This window comes from Phoenix dactylifera, chromosome 5, assembly GCF_051530095.1.
Source record: "Phoenix dactylifera cultivar Ajwa chromosome 5, Ajwa_hap1_PhDact_Kaust_v1.1, whole genome shotgun sequence".
NCBI classification, from domain to species: Eukaryota; Viridiplantae; Streptophyta; class Magnoliopsida; order Arecales; family Arecaceae; genus Phoenix; species Phoenix dactylifera.
Genome location: NC_143194.1, coordinates 11,164,369 through 11,183,055, shown reverse-complemented (window position 1 = coordinate 11,183,055; position 18,687 = coordinate 11,164,369). Strand labels below are relative to the sequence as shown.

Here is an 18,687-nt window from a genome sequence, read left to right as displayed (position 1 = left end):
ATAATGCCCAATACGGGGCTGGTTTAGAATACCGGTGTCGTATGCCTCTTGTACCGTGTACCGATACCAAATTGGTATAGTACAATATGCCCCATACCATTCAGTTCGGTACAGGCATACCATGACGTAAAGAATTTTATATTCAAGAATGTAGCATCCATCTTTTGTTGCACATCCTAGAAAAACAGTGCTAAGAATATTTCACCAGTCCACTGTTGATTTATTACTGAAGTAGTGGCATACAAGGTACCACATATCTCTCTCTTCTTTCATTCTCATACTCTAGAAAGAAGTTTTTGTTGCACCTAAATTATTATTTACAATGTCTCCCATACTCTATGACAAGTTATGAAAAGAAGCAAAGACGATAGATTAACTAGTAACTCAAGTACATGGTTATGGAAATATGGAAGCTAATCTTTTTGATTATATGATTTCCTACAGCACTCACATCTATTAGATCTTGAAAACCTTTAATAAAATATAACAACTTTATACGAACCTATCATTCTTTGCAGGCAAAATAATGATGGAACGTGCTTTGTTTGCCGCTGCTCTTTCAAAAGATTTTGTCAAACTAAGGCTGCAGCTGCAATTATCAAAATATGTTTTGTATGATAATACAGCAAAGAGACACAACACTAACAACTTAACATCGAATAAAAGCATCCAGAATTTCACCTATAACAATTTAGCATGTAGTATGCAAATGAAATATGGAAAAAGTTATTAAGAATGTGGTGAATCACTGACCAGATTGACTATAACACAAAAATAAATCCACTATATTAAAAGGAAAACTTGATTATAGGCCACTTAAATAATGCTTTAGTTATAGAATACATGGAAAGGAAAGGAGCAACAATAGGCAAAACCCAAGTGAGAAGTCAGTCAATCCAAACATTATGACACTGTTATTCAATTTTTTCTAAGCTGAGAAATATGTATTAGTTTGTAATAAAGCATTGATCAGAAGGACCACTATACAAATGATTTTAAGAACAGCCTTTTGAGTTTCAAGGCACTCAAAGAAAAGAAATAAGAAAAAATTAAAAATTAATCCTTCAAAAATGTCAAATAATGTGTAAACAGGAGGAATTTCACAAATATAACAAGGGATTCAGATAATTTGACTCAGCATGTAATAACCCAAAATATATGAAGGAAAGTATATATGCATTTATGAGTGGATATAACAGCTAAACTATTATCAATCTGTTAAAAATGAGCAAGTGTTGTACTGAACCACTCAGATGAAATGCTTTGGAACCTTATGTAATGAATATGACTTTTCTTAAAAAAAATTTTGCTTTCAGCAATATTTGGATATAACAAAATTTATGATATCATAATATTTCAGAAACACCTCTGAGCTAAAGGTCACAATTTTGGCTGCACACGAAAATATGGGTCTGTGTTAATGCGGGAAATACAACTTCTTATTCTTAATGAAAATGAACTTTAAAATGTTTTTCTTATTGAGTTCAAATAGAGAGAAATTCCTTATTCTATGTACTATCTTAAGCGCATAGAATGTCTCAAAATTCTGATATTTTTGAAAATCATTAGTTCATTTGTAGCGAACTTTACCATGCATTTTGTGTTCAAGCTACATTGAACTACCATTGTCTCTTGAACCTTGCCACTACTTCAAAATTCTAAGCCCCTGTTTCCAAAATATAAGGGTTTTTTTGTGTTGTCGTAATCAGTTTCAAGTTTATATATCAATTTAGTGTCCTTGACTTTAAGGTGATTTCTAAAATTAAAGTTCATAATCAGCTTCATGTTTTAGTTGTTTCCCTATTTTGAAACCTCCGATTACCTGCAATGGTTTTGAGTTTTGACATATTATGATCAATGTTGCATGGACACATTACAAGAATTGGATCAGGTAACAAATTCAAGTATCTAACTCAGAAAGAAGAGAAAAGACATATACAAAGATGCATAGGATAAAATATAATTTTTTAACTTAATTGTATATCTATCCGTTTAAATATTCTTTATTTAATCATTAAAAAGAAAATAATAAAAAGGTATTATTTGTTAAGGTCTTTTAATATACATGTTGCCATTCAAGATATAAGAAAATAAGCATTGTGCAAGTTACTTCAACACCTACATCCTTGACCAATCTCTAAAAAGACTACATAAGCCTAGCACCAAAATGGAGGGTCCAACACATTGTTCGAGGAGTTCAACTCTCTGCTAATCAAGGTTTGCAATACCAGTTTCAATACTCGTACAAGTACCATGATGGTACAGTCTCTGTATCGGTCGGTTCAGCTTAACGACACTCAATATGCCTCCTATATCGTGTAACAGTTCCATATTGATATGGTACAATAAGCCTGGTATGGGCCGGTATGCACCGGGACAACGAACCTTGCTGCCAAATCTTTAAGATGTGACAACCTAAGAACTTCAGAAATATCCAAGCGAATGATACATATGCAAGTAGGATATGTATCTGTCAGATTTTTGGAGCTGGATGTGAGCGTCCAGCTCCAAACACAGATTGTAATAATATATTTGTTTCAATTCATTCTCAGTTTCTAACTAGAAATTCTGAAATCATAAACTTTCATCTTAATATCTCTGAACTCATATTCATGTGTTTTGGACTTTGAATTTGGTATGTGTGAAATCTCTTTAATATGTGAATTTAGAGCTTCTTAATAATTGCTTTAGCATTTATGAATTTCTTTTCAATCTAAAAATGAAGCATAATTCTAAATTACAAGTGGATGAATCCCTAGACAAATGGTTTATTAGCGGTATTATTTGAATTCATTGATAAGGATATATGTGGACCTTCAACTTAAAATTTGTGTAAACCAAATTATGTTCAATAAACCAGATTTCTTATTGTCCTAAGGATCATCCACATGATCAACATGGATTCAATCAATAGAAGGATGGGGTCATCTCACAAGATTCAACGAGTACAAAGTTGTCCTAAGTTCACACATGATGCTCCTTGATTCTCCAATAAAATTATTTTCGTATCAAGCATAGGAAAACCCATACATTATGATAGAAGTGATGGCTTCTTTTGGCCGATGCTCTTAAAAATATTTCAGCATTTCTCTTTGCATTCCTAGAAGTTATAGCACATTACTCCATCATGTCTCTTTGCATTCTTGGAAGTTATAGCGCATAATTCCAGCATGCATTTTTAGAAGTTATAACTCATAACAAGAGACTCTTGGGTTTCTAAGAAAGGTTTTGAGTATCATAGGATGTGGTCGTCCCTATGTTTCCACGGAATAGGAAGCCCCACAAACTAAGGATTAGGGACAATGGATATCCTGTGTTATCCTGATCCATTTCCCGAATCATCCCACCCTTATGATCAAGATGGTGGGATGCCTTGTTATCCCACCAGTACTTAAAACTTTGTTTTCAAGTCTCTCTTTATTAGAGAGAGCATGCTGGGAGGGATTCATTAGGGATCCTTTCTTTGGTAGCCAAGTCCTAATACAATCCAAACAAAAGATGTGATGATTAAAAACATGCAATCTGTATATAATATACCTAGGATGGCAGCTGCAATCATGCCCATTAATAGACTACAGTCTCATCCAAAGAACTAAGATTAATGTGAGTATAATAATGGTATCAAAACATAACTGGATAAATCATAAGTCATAGAATCAAATATAGGATGAGTGATGGGTAGACACTAGGGACATTAGGACGTTAATTTATGATGATTGTGACATAAGTTATCTTGAAAATTTATAATTGATCGATAAGTATATAAGGGTTTGCTGCTATCTGATTGATATAAATTAAGATGCCTCCACGTAGGATGAAAAGGGCGATCAGAAATACTGCTGGAGTGATATCAAATTGGTAGGTTGGTGGCACTCCTCAACAAGAGGGATTCATTGATCCTGACAAAGCAACCAGAACCTAATATGGCCCAACTAATGCAGACATTAGTTGGATTTGATGCAAACGCAGCAGCAATTACAGCAACAGTCGCAGCAACAACGGCAAATGCAACAACAGATGCAAACATAACCACAACAAGGACGTGGGGAGGAGCAAGAGTAGCGAAGTATAATTGCAAAGTTTAAGAAGCCAGCTCCACCGGCTTTCAAGTGGAATACAGAATCTTTCGAAGTTGAAAATTGGCTTATGGAGATGGAGAAAGTCTTCGCTATTTAGAGGTGCTGCAATGATGAAAAGATCTTTTATGCATCCTACATGTTGCAAGGTGAGACGTTCAACTAGTGGCGGATGTTGGAATGCAAATATGAACGAGATAAGGAACCACTCACTTGGAAAAGATTCCGAGTATTTTATGACAAGTACTTCCCTCAGAGCGTGAGGACATAGAGCAGGAATTTATTCACCTAAAATAAAGAAATATGACAATTGCATAATATGAAGTTAAATTAACAAAGCAAGCCAAATTTGTTCAAGGTTGACAGAGGATGAGCAAGATCGAGGGCATAAATTTGAGATGCGATTAAAGACTGAAATTAGAAAACCAGTGGTACCTTATGAGTTGACTGCCTATGCAGCTACAGTGAACAAAGCATTAATAATTGAAAGGGAAGTTAGTGAAGCTCATGCTAAAAAGGAAAAGAAACAAAAGAAAAGAAATAGGTCAAATGAATTTTAAGGATAAAGCAATAGAAACATCGGGAGTTCAAAATAGCAATAAATGGTCAGAAGGGCCACAAAATGCTCTAGATGTGGTGGAATCATGTTGTAAATGATTGTCGTTGGAACATTGGTGCATGTTTTGGCTATGGTCAAAAGGGCCACAAAATAGCAAAATATCCGTAAAGGAAGGAGAATCAGTCTACTCAGATAGCTGAACAAAACAAGGGTAGAAGTTTTAAATCTTGGACCCTAAAAGGGTTTATTCTCACACAACAAGATGCACAAGCTTCTGATGCAATAGTGGCAGCCAATATCCGCCGAACCAATATCGGGACCCATACCGGTCAGCAGGCGGGTCAGTAAGGAACCGGTTCCATACCGTATTGACACACGGTATGCTTGGGCGTGCTGATTCCAAACCTGCACGCCCAAATTTTTTTAAGCTTTTGAAGGTTGATTATTTGGTAATCAATTTTTTCAACTTTTTAATGATTTTAAGTATAATTTTATATTTTTTGATGTTTTTTGCTATTTTTATGATCCCGGTATAACCTACATGATGAATCTTGTTGTTCTAAAGTGATACAAAATATAAAATGATTAGTAAGATATTGCATACTACAAGAAGCAATATGAAATATCCTAAAATCAACTAATGAGATAAAAATATAAAATAATACAATCAATTACATATATTTAAAGTACAACATACATACTGATATCTAAAATCTCATCGATTGGCAATGACTCTCGTAGATATCTGGATCATTAGCACGTCAGGAGATACATCAGCCCGCTCCTCTAACCAAGCAGCATTGTAGTCCTGTATATTCATCCGATAAGAAACATGCATTGGGTTATAAGCACACTCGAATTTCTTGCTGAAGCTCTGGCTCCGAGAAGTATCCTCTGATTAATAATAGGACTGTGCAGGAGGCCATCCGAATATGCCGATAGCAAAATTCAACCCGTAAGATCCTCCAGAGAGCGAACGATAGTAGCCACCATGAAATAATGCCTCAGATGTACCACATTCATATCCGTATCCATATGGATCATAGGCCGCCTGTGGCTGCGAATAATAAGATCTAGTATACAACTCACAATCTGATACGTCTATGAATCCTATTCCACATGCGAGGTCATCTGCAGCTGCATCATGTCCTCTTGAATGACCTCAAGAAGCCCATCTTCTATATGTAATCGTATCCTTGCAAACTCTACCAAATCGTGCATCATGGTCCCTAACCTGTATAGCACGCATAAATTAAAACTTATCGATGAATGAAAGACCACCCTGCGGCTGTCTCATAAATGGTCTCATGCAAGGTCCGCCGTACCGGTACCGGTCGGCGTACCGGTGCCGGGCCGGTCCGGTACGTACCGGCCGATATCGGTACAGTACCGGCCGGTACCGCAAGCCAAAAACCACAGCGCCTCGCGCTGTGGTTCATAAAAAAAATTCGTACCGGTGCGAACCGGCCGGTTCGCTCCGGTACCGGGCGGTACGGGCCGGTACCGGGCGGTACGGGCCCGTACCGGGCGGTTCGCCAAGAAAACCGGAGGTTCCGGTACCGGTCTAGGACCGGACCGGTACGGCATTCCATGGTCTTATGTCCTCCATTCTCTTTCTGGCTAGCAGATCTATGACCACTAAAACTATCAATGCTGCTATTCATAGTCTCCGAATCTGAGTGAACTGCTACTCCACACTCTCCATGGAGGTTGTAGGTGTCTTTTTTTTGGTGCACTGAGCAGCCGCCTGCTTATCCTTCGTGCCCCTCTGCCACGTTATGCGGGCAGAATGAATGTCGCCCTCCTGACTGAGTCGACCGGATAGCATGTTGGCCTCATCTAAACAAATCTCGATCATATCTTTGAGAAAATTTCTCAAACAAGAAGTCATGTGATGACCAGTTTTCCAATAACCCCCGTGGCTGTGACTGATCAACAGGAAGGATCCATGGAATGTTACGATCTGCCCATTCCCCTGCATCCACTCTAGCCTTGCTAACTACAAAACTAGCTAGTCGTGGAGGCAATTCTTGCTCATCAAGCTCCAGCTCTTGCTGCTGGCCCACAAGCCATCTGATTATACGATCATCCTCATTATCAATGAAAGCATTACAGATCGGATCTACGTACATTAGCGCTACTTTCTTTTGAATGCACTTCAGTCTTAACTTCAGATTCTAGTAAACATATACAAGGTCGTTAAGGTGCTTCTTGTCAGACGGTTTCTCTGCTTGTTGTGGATAAGGACGAAGATGGACCAATTACGTTCACAGCCGCTCGAGAAGACTGGTTGGAAGAGGATCTAGATAGCTAACCACGCTATCTAGATACTGAACCCCATACCGAACCTCGTACCGGTGCCACGCTAGCACAGTGTTGGTACGGTAAGGTACCGAACCCCGTATCGGTGCCACGCTAGCACAGTATTGGTACGGTAAAGTACGGAGTTTTTTTAGCGTACTGAGTATCGATATGTCATCCGTACCGGGTGCCAATATCGAACTAGTATGCCTCGTATCGTCCGATTCGGGCCAGTACAATATACCATGGCTAGCCACTTAATATTTCTCGTAAACAAACCAAAATGAATCCACCATTCAGCGGCCAAAACATAACAAAAATTATATATAAGATAGTATCATATTAGCAACCATCTAATGCCAGATAATAGTTATCGTTATGTATCATATACCAGAATTCATACTTTTCTTTCTTACGACAGCTGCCGAGACTCTAAAGCCATCAGTGCCCTCTCTAAATATTTGGGTTTGTGAAAAAGAACCGTATTGTAATATGTTAATAATTGAAGATAACAATTAACTTACATTTGTTACTTAAGTTAACTTACCTCTTCTAGACATAGGGCCACGATTTTTAGATCAGGCTCTATCTTGTAAATCACATTAAGCAAGTAGCCAGAAGTTCGTCCATATAGATTCTAGGTATGGTATACTAGAACCTCAGATTTAGATAGTAAGCTGCAGATAGAGTTTGTAATCATTATAATAAAATTGCTCAAGTACAGGAGTAGTCTAATTTTCAATGTTCTTGCTTACTTGCTAGATGCAAGTCTCTACCCATTTGGTAGCCCCACCGCCGCTCAATAATGTCGATGTACTCCTAGACATGCATCAAATCTGCCTTTCTAATCTAATTCTGTCCTCTCCATCATATGATACAAGAAGCCTACTAGGGGTACCTCTCGTTGTCCACGACCTAAAGCACCTCATAAAATGGCTTGATAGCTTTCACTATCTTCTCGGCCCATTGCCAAAATGTCCGTCTTGTCACCAAGTCCTCCACAATACTTTTCTCAGTGCCAGCCCTCACAAATCTATTTTTCTGCGACTCAACACAGACACATCTGATGTAGGATTGCTTTTTTCTTAAAAAACCTATCAAGTGCAACACAGTTGTTAGCAAACCATGTCACACCTGGTCTCAAGATCTCTCTCCCTGCATAGCTCCTCATCAGTGAAAGGATCTACGTATAGTAATAAATATACTTGGTGATGGTTTGGACGTCTTCACTGTCTATTGCACCCGACGAATCTTCGCAATGTCCATCAACATGAGGTCAAAACAATGTGCAGCATATGGGGTCCAAAAAATATTTGGTCGCCGCTCCATCAAGATCTCCCCGACGACCTTATATTGTGTCCCTTCTTTCATTAAGAAACATGGGCTCCTTCCCTATTTGCGTGCACTAAGGAGATGGGGGCTCGAAAGACCCCCTCTCTCCTCTCAGCCTCTCTCTTGCCCTCCCTCTTCCTTCTTCTCTTTCTCTTTTCCTCTCTTTCCTTCTCCAACTCCGCCTCCCTCCACCTCTCTCTCCCACTCCCTCTCCCTCTCTCCCCCTCCTTCTCTCTCTCTCTTTTTCTCTTTTTTCTTCTCCCTCTCCCCTTTCCTTACCGGCTTTACTGTGTCAGTACAAGCCCAAAATGGAACAGCATGGTTGCATACTATATCGTACTGCCGGATAACCAATACGGTTTTCGTTGTCGACATAGCAAACCTTAGCATAGACACTCCATAAAGGGATAGACATCTATTTTGTAGGTCGATTCAAGCTAGTTTATTAACCTATCTCTTTTAATTTATCAAGTTTGCACAATGTGCACCATATGTGATATCCCGAAACCACTGTAGAAAAAAAAAATAAAACATATTAAAATAACACACAAAAACCCATAAAAACCCTTAATTTGAGTTATCGCATCTTAACACAAATTAAGAAACCAAAAAAATTGAAAACAAAAAAAAATGTTTTTAAATTGATCAGTACCATATTGGTACACTTACGCATAACGTGTTGATATGGTACAATACCAAGTGTTACTGTTCTAGATTGGTAGCTTACAAGTACAGGTCCCAATGTTACTTTAGGAAATCTTGAGTGAGACAAACCAGGTTACCTAATAGATGATAGTAGCAAGTAGGCCATTGAGAGGCTCACTGGTAGCAAGATGAATTCTGAGCTAAATGGTGGACATCATGAGATCCAAATAATGAACTTGTCTAAGGTTTGTATTTCTAAGACACAACACAAGCAGAAAAGCTAACCTCAAATTTACAAAGTAGATGAGCTTTCAATTGTTAAGATGCTCAATCAAATGAAAAAAAATGGATGTACAACTAGGGAAGAAATCATATAAACAACATATGAAGGACATTATGCACTTGGAAGACTATCATATAAAGATATTATATTGATGATAGGTCTGGTAAAGCTAATACTATGATATAGGCAAAGTACAAGAATCAATATATAGGCAAAGTACATGAATCAAGTAAAAGAGGTCCTTTCAACACTTTAAAAAATTTTAAAGAGGCAATATTCATTGTAAGCACGCAAAAAGCAGAACCCAGAACAGACCTAGCAAATGATGGTAGCAGACTTGCTCACTAGAAATCATGAAATATACAAAAGCTGCAAATGGCAAGTAGCATACAGGAACGTAGAGAGGATTGCCCATGCAAGTGGATCGAAATGGAACTACAGATAATAGAAGTGCATCTATTATAAAACAAAACTAATGAAATTAGAGGTGTATTCTACCACCACAAAAAGTGTCTTAAAGGCAGAGGTTAAGCTCAAACACTTAATATGAAGCAAAGGCAACAAAGGCCCAATAAATTGAATAATGCAGAACATGATGCTTAAATAAGCTATAATGGGATTGCCATCATATTATTAACTCAGATGATACCACCATGTTTTATCTAGAGGACTCTGATGCATTGAGAGGCAGGATGAAGAAAGCATTCTAATGAAAATTCTTATAAAGTCAGCATCATATATGGACTACAAAGATGACTAAGCTAAATAAGAAGCCTGCTTAAGTCCACAAATAACAAGAGAGAAGGATGGGAATTACAAACCGACCGCAATTCAACCACTTTTACAAATCATTTGGTTCTCAATGAGTTTATTAAAAAGAAAAATAGTAAAATATGATTTCATTAATCACATACTCTTTATGAGAAAAAAAGTCCCATATTACAAAATTCATATTTCAGTTCTTGTAAGTTGGCAGTTTTCCCAAAATGTAATTTAAGGATTGATTTTCCTAAATATAATTATCTTCGATCCAATATAAACACTTTTTTGAGTTTTTTATAAAATTTGAAACCAAACAGCCCCTTGATGGGCTTTCTTTCTCATATAAGAAAAAGCACCATCCATGTCCAACTAATGGAGTATCCAGCCAAGAAGCGTCCCTTGGTCATCAAAGAAAAAGAGGCATCATCTTGCTACCAAGGAACTTTGATAGTCATATGTGACATTAAACATCTGAGTGTAACTACAAGCAATTACATGAGCTTTCCACAGCTCTGAAGAACCCTTCTGACTTTGTGGCCCTGTGATAAATTTGCAACCCCGAAAACTAGGAGCCCCTTCCCTGTTAGAGGGAAAAATGACAACTTTGTTTTTGCTTATAATTTTTTTGCTTGGCATGTTGAGTTCCTTGCTAAAGATTGGGGCCCTTAAAGGCATGAACTGGTACATTCATGGATAAACTAGGACTTGGACAAAACGAAGACATATCATTAGGCACGCACTACATAAGTAAATAAGAAAAAAAAATGACATGTCGTAATTTTAAAAGAGGGCAGATGCAGGAATGAGTTTCTGCAAGTATGGACCAGACTTATTGTTACCTCTTGGTAAGGACATCAATATGGTGCAAATCCTTGGTCATACTATCTCCAAGCTTCTCAATATGCTTTCTAGGAAGATCTGACAGAAGAAGAACCCTCTGCTTCCTTCAGATTTATTAATGCGAAGAGAAACCGGATATCTTAGTACTTAGTAAACTGGCCTTAATACATAATACTTATCTAAAACAGAACTTACAAAAAAATAAGGGGAAAAAATACCTTGCTGTAGCAGTACCTAAGCGGATTGCAGACTCATGAAACTTATTTAACTGCTTCAGTATAAACATCAGATGACTGTTTACTCCACAGATGATAATATGATCACTCTCCAGAACTTGTAATTGGGCTCCTTCTCTGATCTTCTGCATGTTATTCTGCCAGAATGTAGCTAATTAAGATACCGATTCTTAGCACGAATGAGAGACAACAATTCGTTACTTTCCAGTTTCCAATAATTTAAGAAACAAAAACTTACTCTGAATTGCTCAGTCATTGTACTTAATAAGCGGGAATAAAATAATATCCCCCAGATAGCAAGGACAAGACCAATAACACGTTCAACACGTGTTTTTTGCTGTCACACAAGCATAGCATTTGAATTAAGAGCAATGTCTCACTAAAATATATTAAAAACATGAAATTTATTAATGGTAACTTAGGACATGTTTGGTGTTGCTTCTCTTTTTAGAAATTTCTTCGCACAAAAGCAGAAGCCAGAAGCTAGATATTCCAGCTCCACCTAAAATCACTTATTTAACTTCTTATAGAAGTATGTTTTAGATGAGGGAAAGCCTCCATGCAATGGTAAGGTTGCTTCATTGTGACCTCAGTGTTATAGCTCCGAAACAAAAAAACAGCCTCTCTGCACATGGGTAAGGCTATGTACTCCAAAAACTCACTGCAGGAGCCTCATGCATATTTTTTTAGAAGTACTTCAGATATTGTTATCAAACATTTATTTCTTCCAAGAAGAACTTCTTTGCTTTGAACATTAATGCTTTTTTTAAAGCAGTACCAAACATGCCCTTTGGTGCATAAACCTAAAAAATAGTAATTTAAGGGTATTTCATACTTTCAAGTGAGTAGAAGATGAACAAAGGCATGCCCAAGCCTCCCAAAAGCAGTCCTCTAAAGATTGCTGCTTTTTCCTGAATTGACAAAGCATTAGGCATTTTATATGAAGATAATATCCACTATATAATACAGGGCGATGATAGAGTCATAATATTAATAAAACAAACAAGCTGCTTACCTTCCTGATAAGCAACAAGATGATCAAAAAGATGACATGAAGTGCAAATATTTAATTAAACAACTAGGGATATTCTAATTTTAATGAAAGTACTTTCAGGCATTTAGTGCAGTAACATACTAAATAGCAGAAACAAACCTTATAGGAGGAGTTAGATGCCCTAATATAACTATAGGGCCAATACTCACCTCGTGGTCTGAAAGAAATTAAAGACCAATTATTCAACATATTTATTTTCTCTGGGGGTTTATGGTGATTCTCCATATATAAATACAAAAGAAGTTTGCTATTCAGAAACAACAACTACTCAGAAACAAAGATATAGCAACCAGCCAGAAAACTACGATTTTAAAAAAATATTTAAAAAACAGCAATAAAAGAAATGTGAGAAGTCCAAAAATCACTGTGTAAAAGCATAAACTGGCTCTTACTTTGTTTATCCAAATAAGGATGATACCAAGGTCTGCTGAACCGACCTGTACCGGTCGGTTCAGCCCGTACCGGACCGGTGCCGACTGGCACCGGTCCGGTACAGGGGTATAAAACGGTTCCGACCCAAACTGGGTCAGAATCGATTGGTTCTGTACCGGGACCGGTGCGAACCGGCCCGGTTCGCGCCGGTACAAGCCGGTACCGGTGCGAACCGCACCGGTCCAAGCCACACTTTTCCCGCGCGGGGGTGCGCGGGGAAGAGTGCCCGCGCGCGAGGCAGCGCGCCCCACGCACGGGGAAGAGCGCCCACGCGGCTGGAGCCCGCGTGGGCCTCTTAATGCCACAGAGTGGCATTTAAAGCCACTCTGTGGCATTTGTTTTTTTTTTTTTTGAAAAACGCGCGCGGACGCGCGAGCGGAGATGATGGGGGCTCACGGTCCAAAGCCCCTCACCAAGCCTCTTTTCCTTGCGCTCCTCGCGTGCGCCTCCAAAATCCTTTGATGGTGGACCGATTGTAGGTAACGCCGGTGGATTAACTCAATGAAAGAGATCAACAATGAAGAAAACTTGATTTGTATTCCACTAACTTGAAGAACGAAGAACAATAGAAAAGAAAGCAAAAGAAATCTAGAAAGAGATTGAAGAGATCTCTTCCTAGCCCAATCTAGTGGAGATTGATGTATCTACCACTAGCCCAAGTCCTAGAACATAAGATCTAAGACCGAACTCGGCACAAACGCCGCCCAAGCCTTACGGCCGACATGACCATGACTCTCAAAAGAACTCTTCATGCCTCCAATGGCCCCTTTACATCTCTTTTTATACCCTAAGCCCTAGACAAAACATGGTACTATGGAACCAAGGCTTCTCCTCCGTTGATTGGCATGAGATGGATGGCTAAAGATCACCCAAGAAGGGCCCTCCCACGGCTGGACTTTGGCTTGCACTTTGGCCCTTGGATGAAAAGGAATGGAGGGTGGGATCTGCCAGGTTCCGCGGACCGGACGCACGGGACGCGAGTCCCGGTTGACCGGGTCGCGCGTCCCGGCTGGGCGTGTCCCAGTCCGGGCGGGACTGGGACTGGGCGCGCGCCAGGCGGGCGGGCGCGCACGGGCGCGCGCGTGGGCGCTGGCGCACGGGCGGGCGCGGTCGGCTGGCGCTGGCGCACGGGCGGGCGCAGGCGGGCGGGCGCGGGCGGGCGCGGGCGCGCGGGCGCGCGGGCGCGCGGGCGGGCGCGGGCGCGCGGGCGGGCGCGCGGGCGGGCGCGCTGGCGGGCGCGCGGGCGGGCGCGCGGGCGGGCGTGGGCGCGCTGGCTGGCGCGCGGGCGGGCGCGGGCGGTCGGCCTGCTGGGCGCACGGGCGGGCAGGCGCGCGGGCGGGGCTGGGCGCGGGCCTGGGCGCGCGGGCGGGGCTGGGCGCGGGCCTGGGCGCGCAGGGGCCTGGGCACGGGCACTGTAGCACTGTAGCATGCGAGGTTCTTGGCCAAGAACCTCGCTGCACTGTAGCAATGGCAGGATTGGGCTGTGGCTTGGCTTCGGCGGGGCGGTGCGCGCGGCGGGTTCGGCCAAGGTTGGGCATGCTTGGCCATGGCTTGGGCATGCATGGGCACATGTTTGGCTTGGCCGAGGTTGGGCGTGCTCGGCCGTATGAAGGTGCTTGGCCAAGGCTTTCCAAGCAAAGTAGTTGGCCTTGGCTTGACCCCCCGTTGGCCTCCTTGTGGTCCGATGGCCCTCTTTGGTTGGCATGGCTACTTTGGCCCTCAGTTGGTGTGCGACTGTTGCTCCTCTTGCGGCGTGGCTTGCGGGGGTCCTCAACATTCCTCCTCCCTTGAAGAACATCCTTGCCCTCAAGGATGAAGTTAGGGTACCTCTGAGAGACCTCGTCATAGTCCTCCCACGTAGCATCTTCCTTGGGCAAGCCGCCCCACTGAATCAAGACTTGCCAGATTTTGCGTCGTTCTCGGCCTCGTCTCCATATGCGGTACTTGAGAGCTTCAACTGGTTGTAGAAGTAGTCGACCCTCTTCGTTGAATGTGGGAAGGTCCGGTGCAACTAATGTCGGGTCACCAACCTTTTCTTTGAGCAACGACACATGGAAGACTGGATGCAGATGAGATGAGGCGGGTAACTCCAGTCGGTAGGCAACCTCTCCGATGCGTTCTATGATTCTGAACGGTCCATAAAATTTTTGAGATAGCTTGCGGCTGAACTTGTCTTTTAATGATTTCTGTTGGTAGGGCTTCAGCTTTAAGTAGACATACTGGCCAGGGTTGAAGACAACTTCTCGGCGACCTTGGTCATAGTACCTCTTCATTCTTTCTTGTGCCTTCCGAAGCTCTCTTTTTGCATTTGCTAGGACTTCGTCTCTTGTCATTAATTCTTGTTCAACCTCCTCACTTCGGGCCGTGCCTCTTTCATATGTAGTCAGTAGTGGAGGGGGCCTCCCATACACAAGTTCAAAAGGACTCAATTTAATGGATGAGTGGTAGGAAGTATTATACCAGAATTCAGCCCAGGGTATGAAAGCTTCCCATCGTGATTGTTGCTCATGGCAGAAGCAGCGCAAGTATTGCCCCAAGGTCCTGTTGACTATCTCTGTTTGTCCGTCCGTCTGCGGGTGGTAAGAGGAACTGGCTTTCAGTTTGCTTCCTTGCAAGGTGAACAGCTCCTTCCAGAAAGTACTCATGAAGACTCGATCTCGGTCGGTGACGATGCTCCTTGGTACTCCATGGAGTCGAACAATGGTCTCCACGAATGCATGTGCAACTGACTTGGCTGTGTAAGGATGTTTAAGAGGTATGAAGTGTGCATACTTACTTAGCCGATCAACCACCACTAGGATCACTTCGTAGCCTTTGCTTGCTGGTAGACCCTCGATGAAGTCCATGGTCAGATCCTCCCATATCATGTTCGGGATGGGAAGTGGTTGCAGCAGTCCGGTGGGTGCCCGTGGATCGTATTTGGTCTTCTGGCATGTCTCGCACTCGGCCACCAAGGTTTTGACGTCGCGCTTCAACCCTTCCCAATAGAAAAAGTGCTTCACACGAAGATAGGTGCGAAGCCATCCTGAATGGCCACCTTCCTTGCTGTTGTGGAAGTGGTCTAAGATGTTTCTTCTCAAGTCGGGGACGTCGGGGACATAGATATTTCCCTTGTAAAAAATCAGACCATCACGCATCTTAAATTCTGCAACACCCATAGCCGCTGCATCAAGTTTCTCTTGGATTTCTTGTGCTCGGGCGTCAAGCTTTGATGCTTCACGAACTCGGTCCCAAATTCTCCAATCGACGCCGCTGATTGCTGAAAAATTCTGCGGCTCATTCATGTCTTCAGCCACCCACAACATCTGGTCGTTCTCCCTTCGCGACAACGCGTCAGCCACCTTGTTTTCTTTGCCGGGTTGATAGATGATGTCGTACTCGAATCCCAGCAACTTGACAAGAAATTTTTGCTGCTCGGGGGTCACTATCTTCTGTTGAAGTAGATGGCGGAGGGCTTGCTGGTCTGTGATGATGGTGAAGCGCCGGCCGAGAAGGTATGGCCTCCAAATCTTCACCGCATGTACAACCGCCAACAATTCTCTTGCGTACGTGCTCCAAGCCTTCTTTCTTGGCCCTAATGCTTTGGAAATAAAGGCCAAGGGTCGTCGTTCCTGCACCAAAACAGCACCTATACCTTCGCCACTAGCGTCGGTGTAGACCTCGAACGGTTTGGAAAAGTCGGGCAAGGCAAGTACCGGTGTTTGTGTCATAGCTTCCTTGAGGTCTTCAAATGCCTTGCGTGCTTGAATGGTCCACATGAAACCTCCTTTCTTCAGCATGGTGGTTAGTGGCTTTGCAATCAGCCCATAATCCTTTACGAATCGTCGGTAGTAGCCTGTTAGCCCCAAAAATCCTCTTAGGGCTGTGATATCCTTCGGCCATGGCCAATCGAGCATGGCCTGAATTTTTCGCTGATCCACCCGAACTCCTTCGGCTGAAATTATGTGGCCCAAGTACTCGAGCTCCACTTGTGCGAATGCACACTTTGAAGGCTTGATGTGAAAGTGGTGCTCCTCCAAGGTGCGTAGAACAATCTCCAAGTGCTCAAGGTGCTCGTCCATGGATCTGGAATATATCAAGATGTCATCAAAAAATACTAAGACAAACCTTCGCAAGTGGGGTCTGAAAATTTCGTTCATGGCCGCTTGGAATGTTGATGGCGCATTGCATAGACCGAATGGCATCACCAAGTACTCGTAGTGGCCGGAATGTGTCCTGAAGGCCGTCTTATGCACATCCTCCTCTTTCATTCTGATTTGATGGTAGCCGGCTCGTAAGTCCAATTTGGTGAAGAACTTGGCACCATGCAATTCATCGAGCATCTCGTCCACCGTAGGGATCGGAAAACGGTCTTTGATGGTTGCTTCATTAAGAGCTCGGTAGTCGGTGCAGAACCTCCATGAGCCATCCTTCTTTCTCACCAATAGGACGGGTGAGGAGAAGGGACTTGAGCTATGTCGGATCAGCCCCTGGCTAAGCATTTCATCAACTTGACGCTCAATTTCTCCCTTTTGAAAGTGTGCGTACCTGTATGGTGGAACATTGACTGCAGCAGCCTCATCTTTCATCCGAATTGGATGATCAAAGTCTCGTTGTGGCGGGAGGGAAGTAGGCTTCTGGAGGACACTTTGATGAGCCTCTAACACCCTCCGGATTGGTGGTGGCAGCCCCTCAAGTGCTTGCTGCTGCTGCTGAATTTCTGCATCATCTTGGAGAGGACCTTCTTGGTTCGGGCTAGCCATAACAACGGCAAAGCAGCTAGCCCCTCCTTTGCATAGTTTTTCTATCATGTTGGCCTCGCAAGGCCGTACTTCCTTGCTGCTCAAGGCCGTCCATGTCCTCTTTCGGCCACCAAGTTTAAACTCCATGGTCATCGCGTCGAAGTCGGTCACCACCCGGCCTAGACTGCGTAACCATGCATTTCCCAATACAATGTCTAAGCCGACTAACTGAAGTACATGTAGATCGGCTTTAACTCTCACCCCTTGTACATTCATCTTTACATTATTAACAATTTCAGCACATAGTAATTTTTCACCACTAGCAATTTTGACGTCAAACGGTGAAACCGGTGTACCTTTGAGTCCAACCTTGCGTACGATTGCTGAGTTGATGAAATTGTGAGAAGAGCCGCTGTCCACTAACAAGGAGACTTCATGCTTGCCGATCCAAGCCATTAGCCTCATTGTCGAGGGTTTTGGTGCGCCGCAAAGTGCATTGAGTGACAATTCGGCTTGCTGATTTTCTGCACATGGTTCGGTCTCTTCGGGGTGATCTTCCTCCTCACTACTGCTATCTGAATTTTCAGATGCAGCGGGCTCTTCGTCGCTGCTTGCATCAAGGACGTAGACTTGGCCGGTCTTACAACGATGCTCCCGGCTCCACTTTTCACCGCACTTGAAACATAGACCCTTTTTTATGTAGTCTTGCAGCTCATCACGTGACAACTTCTTTACCTCCCTTTGCTGATTTTTGGAACCTGTTGAAGTTACCTCTTTGGATCTGAAATTTACCTTGGATGGTTGTGGTTTGGTGAACTTGCTGATGGCACCATCCTTGGTTGGACGTCGTTCCGGGTTGTAGCTTTGGTCTAGGATCTCCGCCATGCGCATTGCCTCTTGTAGCCGTGTTGGTTGTTTGAGTTTGATCTCCTTGGCTAGCCATGGTTTGAGGCCGTCGATGAAGGTACCAAGCAAGGCTTCGTCGGACCATCCGCTGACCATAGTTTGTAATTGCCGGAACTCATCGATGTAGGTCTGGACTTTGCCTTCTTGTTTAAGTTTTGCAAGTTGACCATGATGATTGACAACGGGGGATGGTCCCCATTGTTTCATGAATTCATCCATAAAGGCCGTCCACCCCAACCTTCTCCCTTCTTTCTCATACAAGGCCCGGATCCACCTCCACCATCGGCTAGCCCTACCCTCTAAGTGAAAACTGGCTAGGGTCACCCGATCAGCCCGTGGGATGTCATAAACGTCAAAGTACTGATCCGCCTTGTCAAGCCACTCATACGGGTCTCCTCCACCAAACTTTGGGAAGTCAATTTTGGGTTTCCTAAGCCCTTCTCCTCTAGGCCGTGGACCCCTATAGTCATCATCTCCAAAGTCATTACCCCGCATGTTTCTTCCTCTCCTTGCCATGGGTTCTCTCCGGCCATAAGGCCT

General features: G+C 42.7%; 1 protein-coding gene across 1 annotated transcript in view; it reads right to left on the bottom strand.

Moving 5' to 3' along the window:
• LOC103720510 (ion channel POLLUX-like protein, putative (DUF1012)) overlaps positions 1-18,687 on the bottom strand; it is a 93,555-nt gene that overhangs the window by 33,228 nt on the left and 41,640 nt on the right. Inside the window, exons 6-10 of the mRNA XM_008810241.4 lie at positions 11,870-11,945; positions 11,273-11,371; positions 11,017-11,171; positions 10,798-10,902; positions 503-589 (exon numbers count right to left, since the gene is read on the bottom strand). Coding sequence (XP_008808463.3) covers positions 503-589; positions 10,798-10,902; positions 11,017-11,171; positions 11,273-11,371; positions 11,870-11,945 — 522 coding nt within the window. The remainder of the gene's footprint in view (positions 1-502; positions 590-10,797; positions 10,903-11,016; positions 11,172-11,272; positions 11,372-11,869; positions 11,946-18,687) is intronic.